The sequence below is a fragment of the Triplophysa dalaica genome, chromosome 3 (genome assembly GCF_015846415.1).
Source record: "Triplophysa dalaica isolate WHDGS20190420 chromosome 3, ASM1584641v1, whole genome shotgun sequence".
Taxonomy (NCBI): domain Eukaryota; kingdom Metazoa; phylum Chordata; class Actinopteri; order Cypriniformes; family Nemacheilidae; genus Triplophysa; species Triplophysa dalaica.
The window spans coordinates 24,653,284-24,667,039 of record NC_079544.1 but is presented as its reverse complement, the minus strand read 5'-3'; the positions used below and the strand labels follow the sequence as shown (position 1 = coordinate 24,667,039).

Sequence of the window (13,756 nt, the reverse complement as noted above, 5' to 3'; positions counted from 1 at the left end):
AAACTCACCAACACCCAAACTGGATCCTTATGATAAAAGCAACCCAGGAGAGTGGCTGAAAATACGCTGAGAGAGCAACAGGGTGAAGGAACCGAACGTAACGGAACATAGTTAACGTAAAATGCTTAGTGAATTTCGGAAAGGGTTTGCGCTGGTGCTTCCGTTAATAAAGCTCGACTAAAAACAGATGAGTGGGGAAAAAAGTTCCACATTCTCATTTGTTGACATATTTAATTTACTTTTCTTCAAAAATACAAAACATATATTTAATCAGAAAATGCATAAAATTTATCGCGGAAATGTAGATATTTAACCTATATTTTTATGTAATGTACATACAAACGTATCTAGAGTAGAATAATAGACAAAAAGTAAATACTGCATATGCGATTATTAAATAAGTTATGAAAATGCAGTGTTGGGTGTAACTAGTTACTAAGTAATTAGTTACTGTATTTTAATTACTTTTCCCTTGAAAAAGTAAAGTAAAGGATTACTCATGTGTTTTCTGTAATTTAATTACAGTTACTTTTGATGTACTTAAACTAAATACTTTGTGAAATATATGCGTGTGCAATAGTGTAATTGACATCAAAATTCAAAGTCTTACTTTAAAATCTGTCCACATTTGTAATACTTTGGTCAGTTAATAATATTATTTATTTGAATGAATGAATTAAATAAGCCGTTTCATGTCTATTCTTTAATCACTTAACTAATCAAGGTCGATGTAGGATATAGAAAGTAGTTAGCAATGAGTAACTAAATACTTTTTGGACAGAGTAATTTGGACAGTAATCTAATTACACTATTGAATATGTAATGAGTAACTAGTAATTCATTACTTTTACAGAGTAACTTACCCAACACTGTGAAAATGTGATCAAATAAAAAAATATGATACATTTTGTTTCATTCTTCATTTTGTTTCATTCTATAGTGACAAAATTAAAACATATTCTAAATTAAAACATTGACTTATAATAACAAAAAATGTATAGAACTTGAACAAGTTAAATTACATGTTTTACCAACCCAGTACTAATGTTTTAAATGTATTTAATTAATTAAATTAAAGAATTTGTCATTTGAAGTTAATTTGTTAGACAGTATAAATGTGTGGAAACCCAATGATGCGGCTGTTCCACTAGGACACGTTCATACGATGACACATAAGAGTGCACAAATGTATGCTTGTTTGTCAACAGTTTGGGAAATGCTAGTTTTATGATCTTAGCTTATATAATTAATGTTTGGTGTGAATGAACTTGACGGCCAGCAAAAAGCCCAAATCTGAACACCACTGGAATGACTAAAAAAAATTGCTTCCCACTTTATAAAAACACAAACTCAATAATGAAACAAAATAATTAATACATTTGTGCTTTAGTCAACAGGAATAGGCTGCACAATTGGATATGCACAACATTTTACAGTAAATTTATTTATGAATCTTTTTTCAAGAAATAAAGGCTTGAAATATTATTCTCTATGTGTAATAAATCTATAATTATATTGGTTTTACTTTCTGAAATGAGTGACAAAAAATATTGACCTTTTTTCACGATATTCTAAATAATTGAGATGCACCTGCATGTCTTGTCCACTAATACAGTATATTATTCGTTTACGTGTTATACCAATAGGAGGAGCTGTTCGTTTCAGAAACTAAATCGTTGGGCAACACACGCTGCTTGCGTCACGACGCTAAGCTCGGGACTCCGCCTGAATATAAAAGCGCGCCGCGACACGACACATCCTTCTTCCCTGCCTCTCCCCAACAGCGGAAGGCAGCGTGCTCTCTGAAAATCAGTGCCGAGTGAATCACGAAACATCCATCAAAATGGTACGTTTAATCTGCTTTTTTAACGTCGATATACTTACGCAGACAGCCGATGCGAGTTTCAGACCAGTTATTTACCGATTTCAAGTGAACTTCGTGTGATATAAATTCGGGACGAGGCCGGCGAGCTGTTCTCGACAAGACAAAATGGCACTGGTTATTTTGCGACACGACTTTTTAAGTGCCTCAGAGTCGGTTGCTGGTGGGTTTTGTATTGATTTAGTTCGTATTTAGAGGAATAACGGTGTTTTTTATGTTTCTTTTGCGTGCTCTCCGCTAGCCGGGTCTGGTTAGCCTGATAGCTTGCTGTGCCACGTATTGTGTCGTCGCGTGTTGGGCGAAACTCTCATTTTAAGCCATTAGTTCGTCGTTCATGTTTTCACCCTAATGATTTAGTTACATTACCAATTATCCTACACTTTAATGTAAATCCTGATGTTGCGTGTGTAGTTTTTATCAGTTTGCCGGTTACTCACACGCAGGTTTTTCGCCGGGCCGCACGGGTAGTCACGTGGGTGAGCGCGCCTGCGCTAGCTCTGTTCCGCACGTGCGGTTGTCAGCCGACCGAATCCGTTTTCGCAATGGCTTTTGATAGGCCGAAAAAAATTGCTGGTGATTGGTCAATATGAAATGTTTGAGCTTTAATCCAGCGAATTTAACTTTAAACTGCGTCAGAATTTGAATTGTGCTGACGTTACTGTGACGCATACGTGCTTTTTTCCTCTCTCTCTCTCTAGGTGAACTTCACTGTCGACCAGATCCGTGCCATCATGGACAAGAAGTCCAACATCCGTAACATGTCCGTGATTGCGCACGTGGATCATGGGAAATCCACATTGACCGACTCACTGGTGTCTAAGGCTGGAATCATCGCTGGGTCCCGTGCTGGAGAGACCCGCTTCACTGATACGCGTAAAGACGAGCAGGAGCGCTGTATTACCATCAAATCCACGTAAGACGTCCTTCACGCTCGCAGGAAACCTGCGGATATCGATCGCAGTTTGACAGGTCTGCTTTGTTTTGTGTTTTAAAGAGCTCTCGTGCGTCTATTACAGCGCCATCTCCCTGTTCTACGAGCTGAGCGAACAAGATCTGGCCTTCATTAAGCAGTGCAAGGATGGATCGGGTTTCCTTATAAACCTGATTGACTCTCCCGGGCACGTAGACTTCTCTTCAGAGGTCACAGCCGCTCTGCGTGTCACTGATGGGGCTCTGGTGGTTGTGGACTGTGTCTCTGGTAAGATTTGTAACATCTTGCACTGGAATCCGGATAGATGCGCATGTGATTTACAACACAATTTCTATCTTTCTCAGGTGTGTGTGTGCAGACGGAGACTGTGCTGAGACAGGCCATCGGCGAGCGCATTAAGCCAGTCCTGATGATGAATAAAATGGACCGCGCTCTTCTGGAGCTGCAGTTGGAGCCTGAGGAGCTGTACCAGACCTTCCAGCGTATCGTGGAGAACGTAAACGTCATCATCTCCACCTACGGCGAGGACGAAAGTGGACCCATGGGTAACATCATGGTGAGAACCCAGACATCTGACATGAAATTGTACTGTGTAGTGAATGGTGGTCTGTGAGGAGAAATCATGCACCACTCTGATTGACTGATGGATAAACAAACACATCATCTGAGACCTAAGGAAGGGCCTTACTGTTTACACAGGTGGCTGGCATTTTGAAATCGAACGCTGTTTCTGCTTATGTGGAACATGCGTCAGATTAACTTTTGCGTTTTCTCAGATTGATCCTGTGGTCGGTACAGTGGGTTTCGGTTCTGGTCTGCACGGTTGGGCATTCACCCTCAAGCAGTTTGCTGAGATGTATGTGTCCAAGTTTGCTGCCAAAGGTGAAAGTCAGATGAGCGCAGTAGAGCGCTGCAAGAAAGTAGAGGACATGATGAAGAAACTCTGGGGTGACAGGTGAGTTGTAATGAGCACTATTATCGATCACACTTTTTAACGTTTGTAGAGTAGAGTTTGGCCGACATTGGATTTAGCATGTCGGTAACGATTATTTAATCTTAAAAAAAAAACTTAATCAAAACATAAAACAAAGTAAACTATGATTTTAATTAGCTTACAATAATGCACAGTATTGGCTGAACCATTAAACCGAAATGTTCCTTTAACTAAACCGCATTAATATTAAGTGTTAAACTCAACAGTATGGTTCAAACAAAACTTAAGTGTTTTCTACATTGACGTTTCTCTACGTCCGCGTTTTCCACGTTATGGAAATAAGGTTTCTGTCACATGAGGTATCGGTATGTCACCACGAGAACATGAGCTTGGTATTGATGCGTACCTAATTCTTGAAAACACTATTTTTTTAAAAGCTGCATCAGAAATGAATACCATGTCCATGATATGAAAGGTGTCATCTGCTGCTAGGTTACTGTAATCATAATGATCAACACGAATACAAAGCCCTTTTAAATATTGCCAAGACACCAAGTTTGTCAAAGTATTTGTGCGACTAATGTTTCTGCAGATTCCGGAAGGGAGTTGTACTGTGACGTGTAGACATGCTTGCTCTGTTTGACAATTGTTCTATTTACTGTATCGACTTATCGTGCAAAATCGAAACATGACCTCTGCGAGTTTGGTGATGTGCTATATTGTCTTGTGTATATACTAGATCTGTACTATTAATCGTTAAAAGATTGCGATCTCTATTCAAACACCCACACAAGCTCCTTAATGAAAATCAACTGTTTTCGGGTGTCTATTAGTTTACACCTTGGACTAAAATCATAACGCTTCAATATGTGCTGGTGCTGTTGCAAAGGAAGCAGCATTATCATCATAAGGTATGAAGTGACATCACAAACGGTCTTTTCAACCTGCGCTATCATTATTTGTGTGTCAAAGGATCACAGAAGTACTGGGATGAAAGCAGATAGTTGCTAATTTGCACGCATGAGACTCATTTAAAATATCCTAATCTGCGCAAATTAATTTCTCTAAATAAAACCAAAAAAAATCTCACCCCAAATAAGACCCATGATGTAAATATAGCTGTCGCGCTGGTACATGGGAAATACAGTTAATCTATCAAACTAAACTGTATAACATGATGAATGGAGTATCAATGCACATTTCCTGCCAGTCCGGTGTAAACTATGGCATGCATAGTTTTTATACCATGTTTTCGTGAGTTGACAGAGCTCCTAGTCTGCAGCACCAGGAGTTATCCCCATTCCGCTGCTCATGCGAGCTGGACCGCGATCCAAAACATGCAAAGATGATCAAACAAAGGAAACGAAACTGCGTTAGACTCAATAAAACACTACTGATCAATTTCACTTACGAGTTCCTGTTGATACTTAAGCTGCAACAAAACTGCTTCTCCTTTAAGTGTGCCCTGCACCATTTACCTTACTTTCGTTTTCTTCAAATGGTTTTGTACAGTATTTTCGGACGTCCCGAACAAACTAATTACCACCTACCGCCACCTTGACAAGTAAAGATTGACAGATTTTTTACGAGCCTGTCCGTCTAAATGACGGTTGAAAAAATGTGGTGCTGCTGTCCAACAAAGAGAGGTGAGCAGCCTAGGGCAGTCAGTTAAACAGAGTGGATGTAGCAGGGGACGATGAGAGATGACGACGACAATTGACAACGTTTTCGTGAATTCTAAATTAACGTCTGATCTGTCCGAAAATCATAAGCAGTGCTCTGACACTGTGCCGTCAAGCCCTGGTCCATTTATCTTGATCTTTTAGGTTTAAATTTCACTTCACTGAAGCATTAAGCACAAACACTTTCTGTAAGTTACCTTTCTTGAAGATTTGTGCTTCAAATAAAGAACTTTGTTGACCAGATTGTTAGTTAATCATTTACAAGTAAATTTTGCCTATATGGACAGTAAAGAAAATAGTGAAATGCGATGCGGTCTTAAATTTGGTTGCACCTAACCTTTTTGCTGGTGCACCTAAGAAAAAGATGCGCCGCACCAGTGCAAAAAGTAAGTGTAGAGCCCTGGAGGCAAATTTATCAATCTTTCTAAACACCTTTAATTCAAAGTGTCACACAATTTGTTTTACGGAGAAATGTTTTGCATACAAGTTACTTAAATGCAAAAGTTTAACTTCCTGGCGTACTAAAATAATAATAAACTTTAGTTTACTCATGGAATTTATGGTTAATGTCTCGCTATGGTTACTGCAGGCAAACCATGAAATATGTAAAAATTGAAGCAAAGTCCTATAAATTACATGCCTAAATAAACTTGTCAGAACTTTCTAGTAAATTATGCATTACTTGAAGTCATTCAGAATCGAAGTCTCTATTTGAAATAAAGAATTGTGATTCTCAATTCTTCTAGAATCATGCAGCTCTAGTATGTGTCTTTACTTGTGTCATTAACTCATTCCCCGCCAGCCTTTAAAAAGAAGTTGCCAGCCTACGCCAGTGTTATTTAACATTTTCACCCAACCTTAACGGCTCACAGTAAATTTTCTGTAAAGAATATATGGACAATGTAAAATGAAAGAACGGAGTCTCAGCTTTTAGGCAAAAGAAACTGTATTCCATCTTCATTTGTTCGTTTTTTTTTCACTCCGTATAGGAGTGTAGGTTTCTACAAAAATGCATCATTGTGATTAAACGGCTGAGATAATTGACGTTTTTTTGTCAAAGATTCTGCCCAGATTACACTCGGAACAATCATTAAAAACCGCTAAAACATACGTTCTAGATTTTGGGATTCTGTACTTTTTCCCAAAGGTGTGTAATAGCGCCACCTGCTGCACTACAGTACAAACACTGATTGCCGTAATATCTCGTCTTTGGCAGGGAAGCGGTTTTTAATTGACGAGGCGGAGTAGTAGTAAATGGTGGTGAAAGAGGTAACATCATAGCCAACCGTGTTGCCTCTGCAACAGAAAAACATACAGAGATTAAAGGCGGAGCTTGCACAAAACCATTATTGACAATTCCAACCCATACTACAATCCTGACATAATTTTTCCTGTCATGTTCTTTCACTTTGCCACTTAAGCGCATGCGCTACTAATGTTATTATGCTCTTTAAATCCGCAAATAATGTAACTGCATTTTGTAGTCCATTTGCGTCTCCACAGGCTGTGAGTATTTGTATTTCTGCCTCTGGAGTTCGCTGTTTTACTTTATACTTGCTGAATATCACAGTAAAGCTGTCAATCACCGTAAAGCTTTCCCTGCTGTGTCTGGATCAAATGAAACCAGGAAAAACTGTTAGTGGACATTTTTGCTGATCGTTAGCATTATTGGGGCCGATGAATAGGTCGACCTCTTATTGCTAAGCATAAAGCTCTTTTCTGTTCGCTCAGGTACTTTGACCCAGCCACTGGTAAATTCAGCAAGACGGCCAACGGCCCTGATGGTAAGAAACTTCCACGCACCTTCGCCCAGCTCATCCTGGACCCCATCTTCAAGGTAAACGCTCAAACCCAACACCATGTTGTAAAGTATTGTAGCTCTGGGTAATAATTTGATTTCACCTAACAGTCACCTTCTCTTTGCAGGTGTTTGATGCCATCATGAACTTCAAAAAGGACGAAACTGCCAAACTGGTTGAAAAGTTGGACATCAAGCTGGATGTTGAGGATCGAGAAAAAGAGGGCAAACCCCTGCTGAAGGCTGTGATGCGTCGCTGGCTGCCAGCTGGTGAAGCTCTTCTTCAGATGATCACCATCCACCTGCCATCCCCAGTCACTGCTCAGAGATACCGATGCGAGCTGTTGTACGAGGGACCTGGAGATGATGAGGCTGCCATGGGTATGGTATACACACTTTGAAGTGGAAAAACATCTCAATCCTTTGAAAATTTTCAGTGTTTTATTTGGCTGTTAGTGAGGTAGTTTCGCAGCTTCCGATGAACCGCGTTTAGCAGAAAGGTTCGAAAAGATGAAAGCTTATAAGGACGGAACTATATCTATATATATGTGTATGTATATATATGTGTGTGTATGTATATATATGTGTGTGTGTGTATATATATATTAGAGGTCGACCGATATGCGTTTTTCAGGCCGATACCGATTATTTCCATGTAAATTAGACCGATAACCGATATATGGTGTAAAAACGTAAATTTATATAGAAATTAAGAACACATGCTCTGAAACATTTGAAATATTTTTTCTGACTGAGAAATCTTAATCATAACACTTGTATTAATACTAATAAAAGAAAGGGAGCACCCAGCAGAATTCTGTGAACATTTTGTAAACCACAAGCAACACAGTAAAAAACAAGCAACAAATGAAAAAATGAATTGAATGTAACAAATTATATGTATTTATGGAAAAAAATATGTTCTGATGACTTTAACATTGCATACAATACTTTTCAATTAATCATTATGCTAATCATTGGATTAACTAGCACAATTTGAATTTATATATTAAGTGTAAATAATTGAATTTCCTTCATAGCTTTATTGTGTATGTTGTTGAAAAGACCGCCATATTTTCATGAAGCTATAACATGAGCATGAGAGCGCTCTGACTGAAGACCGACGATTCAAGTTCTTTATGCTTTAAAATGTCTTGTATTTTTGAAATGGCGTCAATTTAAGTGATGTGCAAAACGCCAGCTCGATCAATTACAAGAAACGTGTGTGCAGTGTGCTGCTCGCTTGCAGAGCAAATCATTGTTATACTGCTCCGAAATTCAGGCACTTATTATATTGAAGTGTTTTGCATCTTCAGTGCAGTGGATTGAGATTTATTTCAACGTCTGATGCTGCTTTACCTCATAGAGCATGAACCCGAAGCAGCGCTTTCGGTGTGACAGTGAAAAAAGACTTTCTGTTCCGCAGCCTCCCATGTTGATTGGCCGGACTCGTGACTTAGTCCCAACAAATCAGAGGGGCAGTGCGCGGGCATTACTCTAGGCAAACCCCTAGAGTGACGTGTTCCGACTGCTCTCGCTAAATCCATGGCTGCGTCAGAGCCAAAAAGCGCATTTAAAATTAAATGACTTTATCGGCAAATCGGCTTTGAAAATGATCGATATCGATTATCGGCTAAATCCTTAATATCGACGCCGATAATCGGCCAATTTGATAATCGGTCGACCACTTATATACATATACATATATATATATATACTTATTAGTCGTCTGCCTCAGTGCAATATGAGAATCGATATGCTGGCGCCAAACACCGATATTTTAAATGAGTAATAAAACAAGACGCTTTAAATATATTTCAAAACATTACATCATGGCTCCACTGCATGGCGCTTGGAAATGCAGGTATTATAGATTTTTTGTGAATGGCCCTGACAGTTTACTTTTCTGCCACAAAAAAGTAATTAACTAAACTAGAAATTATTTATTAGTTTTTTTACCCATGCAATCATAATCTCACATAATGGCATAAAACTATTAGCCTAACTAATTATAATAGACAACCAGTTGGTAATAAAATTAGAACAAATTAATAAAATAAATTTAACCGACCAAAGTGAAACGCCTAAAAATGTGTGGTTATCGGATACAGAAACAGTCAAATGTAAAAGATCACTTCATAGTTGTCGCAGTATACTGAAATCTAAGTCGATCAGTCAGGAGCAGTGTCCGTTTTGTCTTGCTCGACATGATGCTTGTCCGGTGTGCTACTGTTAACTTGCAGGCCGCTTTGTTTGTTTGCGTTGCACTGAAAGCCCAACTGTCACCGCTACTGCCTTGAATGTACATGTAAGATTGGCTGTTTGGTCTCGGTCATCGTTAATCTAGTGTGTGGTGGCCTCCATGTCTCTAAGCAGGGCTCTTTAAGCTGGTCTAACTTTGTTTTCATTTCATGGAGATTGCAACATTTCCATTCCATGCAACAGAAACATGTGGTGTAACGGAGCCTTTACGATTAAGTGACATTTTTAAGTGCGGTTAATGGGAACCTCTGTAATTGCTACATTCCTAGTGGCGCTGAAAGTTAGATAGTGGCAGATAGTGCACGTAAAATAATGAATCCTCTGTGCAAATATGCGAATGAATGTTAATGTGCTTTGGTTTAATGGAAGTTGCTGCACTGAGATGTTCCCTGGTTCAAATAAGAGGCGGTTATATGTAGATATGTACCTGGTTTACACAATTTCTTGGAGTCAAATGTGTTGTTTATGAAGATAGGCTTTTAAACCATGAAATGTTACGCCTGCTTGTAATTAAACATTCTAAGTAAATGTTAATTTACGTCCTGAAAACTTTAATAAAGTGACAAATGTTGCACTTAATGTTTTCATGGGCATTTTGTTTTTATAATATATTGCTTGACATCACAAAGAAAACAAGAAATGACTGATTATCGCATAATCTATACATTATGATATTGTCGGTGTCGTGAGCAAGTATTGCGTATCGTGAGGTACCCTGTGATTCCCACCCCTAATAGCATAACGCACAAAATCTGGCGTAGTATTAAAAGTCTAGTTGTATTATTGACCATGTCTGTGGAAAACACTCTGTCGAATGTAACTAATGCTTTCTTTTTGCTTAACAGGTATTAAGAACTGTGATCCGAAGGCTCCCCTCATGATGTACATCTCAAAAATGGTTCCCACCACTGATAAGGGTCGTTTCTACGCTTTCGGCCGTGTGTTCTCTGGTGTTGTGTCCACCGGTCAGAAGGTGCGAATCATGGGACCAAATTATGCCCCTGGCAAGAAGGAGGATCTCTTCATCAAACCCATCCAGAGGTGAGCAGTTGTCGTCAAAAAAACCCACTTGTAACATTTTAATGGATATGTCATTTACATGCTTATCTTTCTGTTTTAGGACCATTTTGATGATGGGTCGTTATGTAGAGCCCATTGAAGAGGTGCCATGCGGAAACATCGTGGGTCTGGTTGGTGTGGACCAGTTTTTGGTGAAGACCGGGACCATCACAACCTTTGACCAAGCGCACAACATGCGTGTGATGAAGTTCAGCGTGAGCCCTGTGGTCCGAGTGGCCGTCGAGGCAAAGAACCCAGCTGACCTGCCAAAACTGGTGGAGGGCCTCAAGCGTCTAGCCAAGTCTGACCCCATGGTGCAGTGCATCATCGAGGAGTCTGGAGAGCACATCATCGCTGGTGCTGGAGAACTTCACCTGGAAATCTGCCTCAAGGACCTGGAGGAGGACCATGCCTGTATTCCACTAAAGGTGAGCTGCTTTTCTTTACTGGTGACAAACGCTTAAACCGTGAAAATTTTTGTAATCTGTGTGGCTAATTTTCATCTCCTGACAGAAATCGGACCCGGTTGTGTCATACAGGGAGACCGTCAGTGAGGAGTCAGACCAGATGTGTTTGTCCAAGTCTCCCAACAAGCACAACCGTCTGTACATGAAGGCAAAGCCGTTCCCCGACGGACTCGCAGAAGACATCGAAAAGGGTGATGTCACCCCCCGTCAGGAGTTGAAGGCTCGTGCTCGTTATCTGACAGACAAATACGAGTGGGACATCACAGAGGCCCGTAAGATCTGGTGCTTCGGACCTGATGGAACCGGACCCAATCTTCTTGTGGATGTGACGAAGGGTGTGCAGTACTTGAATGAGATCAAGGACAGCGTCGTGGCAGGATTCCAGTGGGCTACTAAAGAGGTGACTTGATTTTGAACATCAGCGATGTTAGTCATTTTGTCTGGTCAATGAGGAGAGATCATGCACCACTCTGAAGTTGTGATTGATAACACTTCTGTGAATATCTGAGACCTGAAGACAATTTGGGATCAGTTTTACTATTATTTCAAGCCAAACCACACTTGGGTTTTTGAATAAAATGGACCCAACCATTTTGCACTGCTTCCCAATTAAATATTTAGTTACGGATGTTCTTTCGTTGTATCCATGTTTATCCATGGGCAGCACAACTTGCTTTGTTTCACATTTTAACTTCTCTTTCTCTAAGGGTGCACTGTGTGAGGAGAACATGCGTGCCGTCCGTTTCGACATCCATGATGTGACTCTGCACACAGACGCCATCCACCGTGGTGGTGGTCAGATCATTCCCACAGCCCGCAGGGTTCTGTATGCCTGTCAGCTCACAGCTGAGCCCAGACTCATGGAGCCTGTTTACCTGGTGGAGATCCAGGTGAGAAATGTTTTGTTAGCATTTAAGCCCATTGGAAAAAAGTCTGTTTGCCAAAAGCACATCCTCACATGATATTCTCATGTCGCAGTGCCCAGAGCAGGTTGTTGGTGGTATCTACGGTGTGTTAAACAGGAAGCGAGGCCATGTGTTTGAGGAGTCTCAGGTCATGGGCACACCCATGTTTATCGTTAAGGCCTACCTGCCCGTCAACGAGTCTTTCGGTAAGTCTGGAGCCAGAGTCTTTATTTTTGTACTCTGATGAGTGTTTCAGACCTGACTCGTTGTCTTTTTTTGCCAACTGTAGGTTTCACAGCTGATTTGCGCTCCAACACTGGCGGTCAGGCCTTCCCACAGTGTGTGTTTGACCACTGGCAGATCCTGCAGGGAGATCCCAAAGACCCAGCCTCAAAACCTTTCCAGGTTGTAGCCGAGACGCGTAAACGCAAGGGCTTGAAGGAGGGCATCCCAGCACTCGATAACTTCCTGGACAAGTTATAAGCAACAGAACTACACGCCTCCCCTCTATAGCCCCTCCCACATCTCGATCATATGTCATTCCTTTTCTCCTGCACTTGTTTATTTCTTCCACTCGGGAGTACAAGAGAGGACTGGACTCTACAGGCACCAACCGCAAACCGCACAGTTACGTGATTATGTAAATCTAAGTAAAGAAAATAAAAATGGAAAAGTCTTTCTGTGTGTGGCGCTTTAATTGCAAAATGGCAAGTGTATATTCTTACCAAACACATACGCAAGTTAAACCAACAAAACATTTAAAGTTATTAAATAATATTGAGCCAAATTACTTAATTTTAACCTAGCAACTGAGAACTTTAATCCATGTGAGTCTACAACGGATTTCCGTCAATTGCTGGGTTCTAGCCTGCTTTTATGAAAAGTGAAATTAAGACATTAATTTTATCCCATTGCCGTGCAAGATAACACCAGTGTAATGATAACATTAAGGGCTTTGGCTGGCACTGAGGCAGAGATGGACTCAATCCTGTCACACATCATAACTGCTGTGCTTTCAACCACATTTGTTTATTAATTGTTAGGCTTCCAACAGATACACGTGCCAACAACCACAAAATACATGGACATCAGCGTGTTACCATATATCTATATATGTATACTGTATATGGAAGTGGCAATAACAATCTCCTCAAATGTATTTTGACGGATGTTATATTCACATCACAGTATCTGCAATGTAAACAATTGCTAAGACCAATCAATTCTCCTACCAGTTCACCAGACACTTGCATTTTTGTTTTTAAGAGAAGTGGATGAATTCACATGTAAATCAGACAGATCTCCGACCACGTCACAGGTTGTCGAAACGAACATGGCGGCTCAGGGGATTGCACAAACCCAAGTATAAATGTATAGGATAATGCAATGTAATTCGCTTTGGATAAAAGTATCTGCCAAATGCATACATAAAATATAATGAAGGGGTGTCAGCTTCAGGAATATGGTTTCACAGCCAAAAGGTAGAAAAAGTGAAAGCACTCCATAGACGAACAAGATAATTAGTCTGGTGGTGCATTTTTATTTTTTTCGGTTAATTCAAGTTAATTCGAGTTTCAAGCAAAAAAATTGCTTGGTTGTATAAAATAAACAAAATAATGCATTGAGAAGTTGTACATGGTTGATTATTTTTAATCCATGAAAAAATTATACTTAGACAAATAGAAATACGCAAACTGGCAATACTACTTAGTGGTTCAAAACAGCTCCCTTTAAAACGCCATCGGTTTCGACTATTTAATTAGTGTCGGTTAAAGGAATTTGACTTGGCCTGAAAAAAAATCAGTCAGAAGAATTTTCAATTTAATTTGACTTGAG

The 13,756-nt window shown here is 39.9% G+C and overlaps 1 protein-coding gene across 1 annotated transcript; it reads left to right on the top strand.

Moving 5' to 3' along the window:
* Window positions 1-1,737: 1,737 nt before the first annotated feature.
* On the top strand, window positions 1,738-12,596 carry eef2b (eukaryotic translation elongation factor 2b). Its single transcript, XM_056742825.1, has 13 exons — window positions 1,738-1,846; window positions 2,581-2,795; window positions 2,899-3,080; window positions 3,158-3,369; window positions 3,590-3,768; window positions 7,161-7,266; window positions 7,356-7,608; window positions 10,335-10,530; window positions 10,610-10,976; window positions 11,062-11,415; window positions 11,723-11,905; window positions 11,994-12,126; window positions 12,210-12,596. Exons 1-13 carry the CDS (start codon window positions 1,844-1,846, stop codon window positions 12,401-12,403), a joined length of 2,577 nt encoding a protein of 858 aa, XP_056598803.1. The 5' UTR covers window positions 1,738-1,843; the 3' UTR covers window positions 12,404-12,596.
* Window positions 12,597-13,756: the final 1,160 nt, after the last annotated feature.

Excerpts from the sequence above, each read along its gene's own strand:
- eef2b (XM_056742825.1), top strand. Across the intron at positions 7,267-7,355 it reads TCCTGGACCCCATCTTCAAG|GTGTTTGATGCCATCATGAA; the intron begins GTAAACGCTCAA and ends TTCTCTTTGCAG. Across the intron at positions 11,906-11,993 it reads TTTACCTGGTGGAGATCCAG|TGCCCAGAGCAGGTTGTTGG; the intron begins GTGAGAAATGTT and ends CTCATGTCGCAG.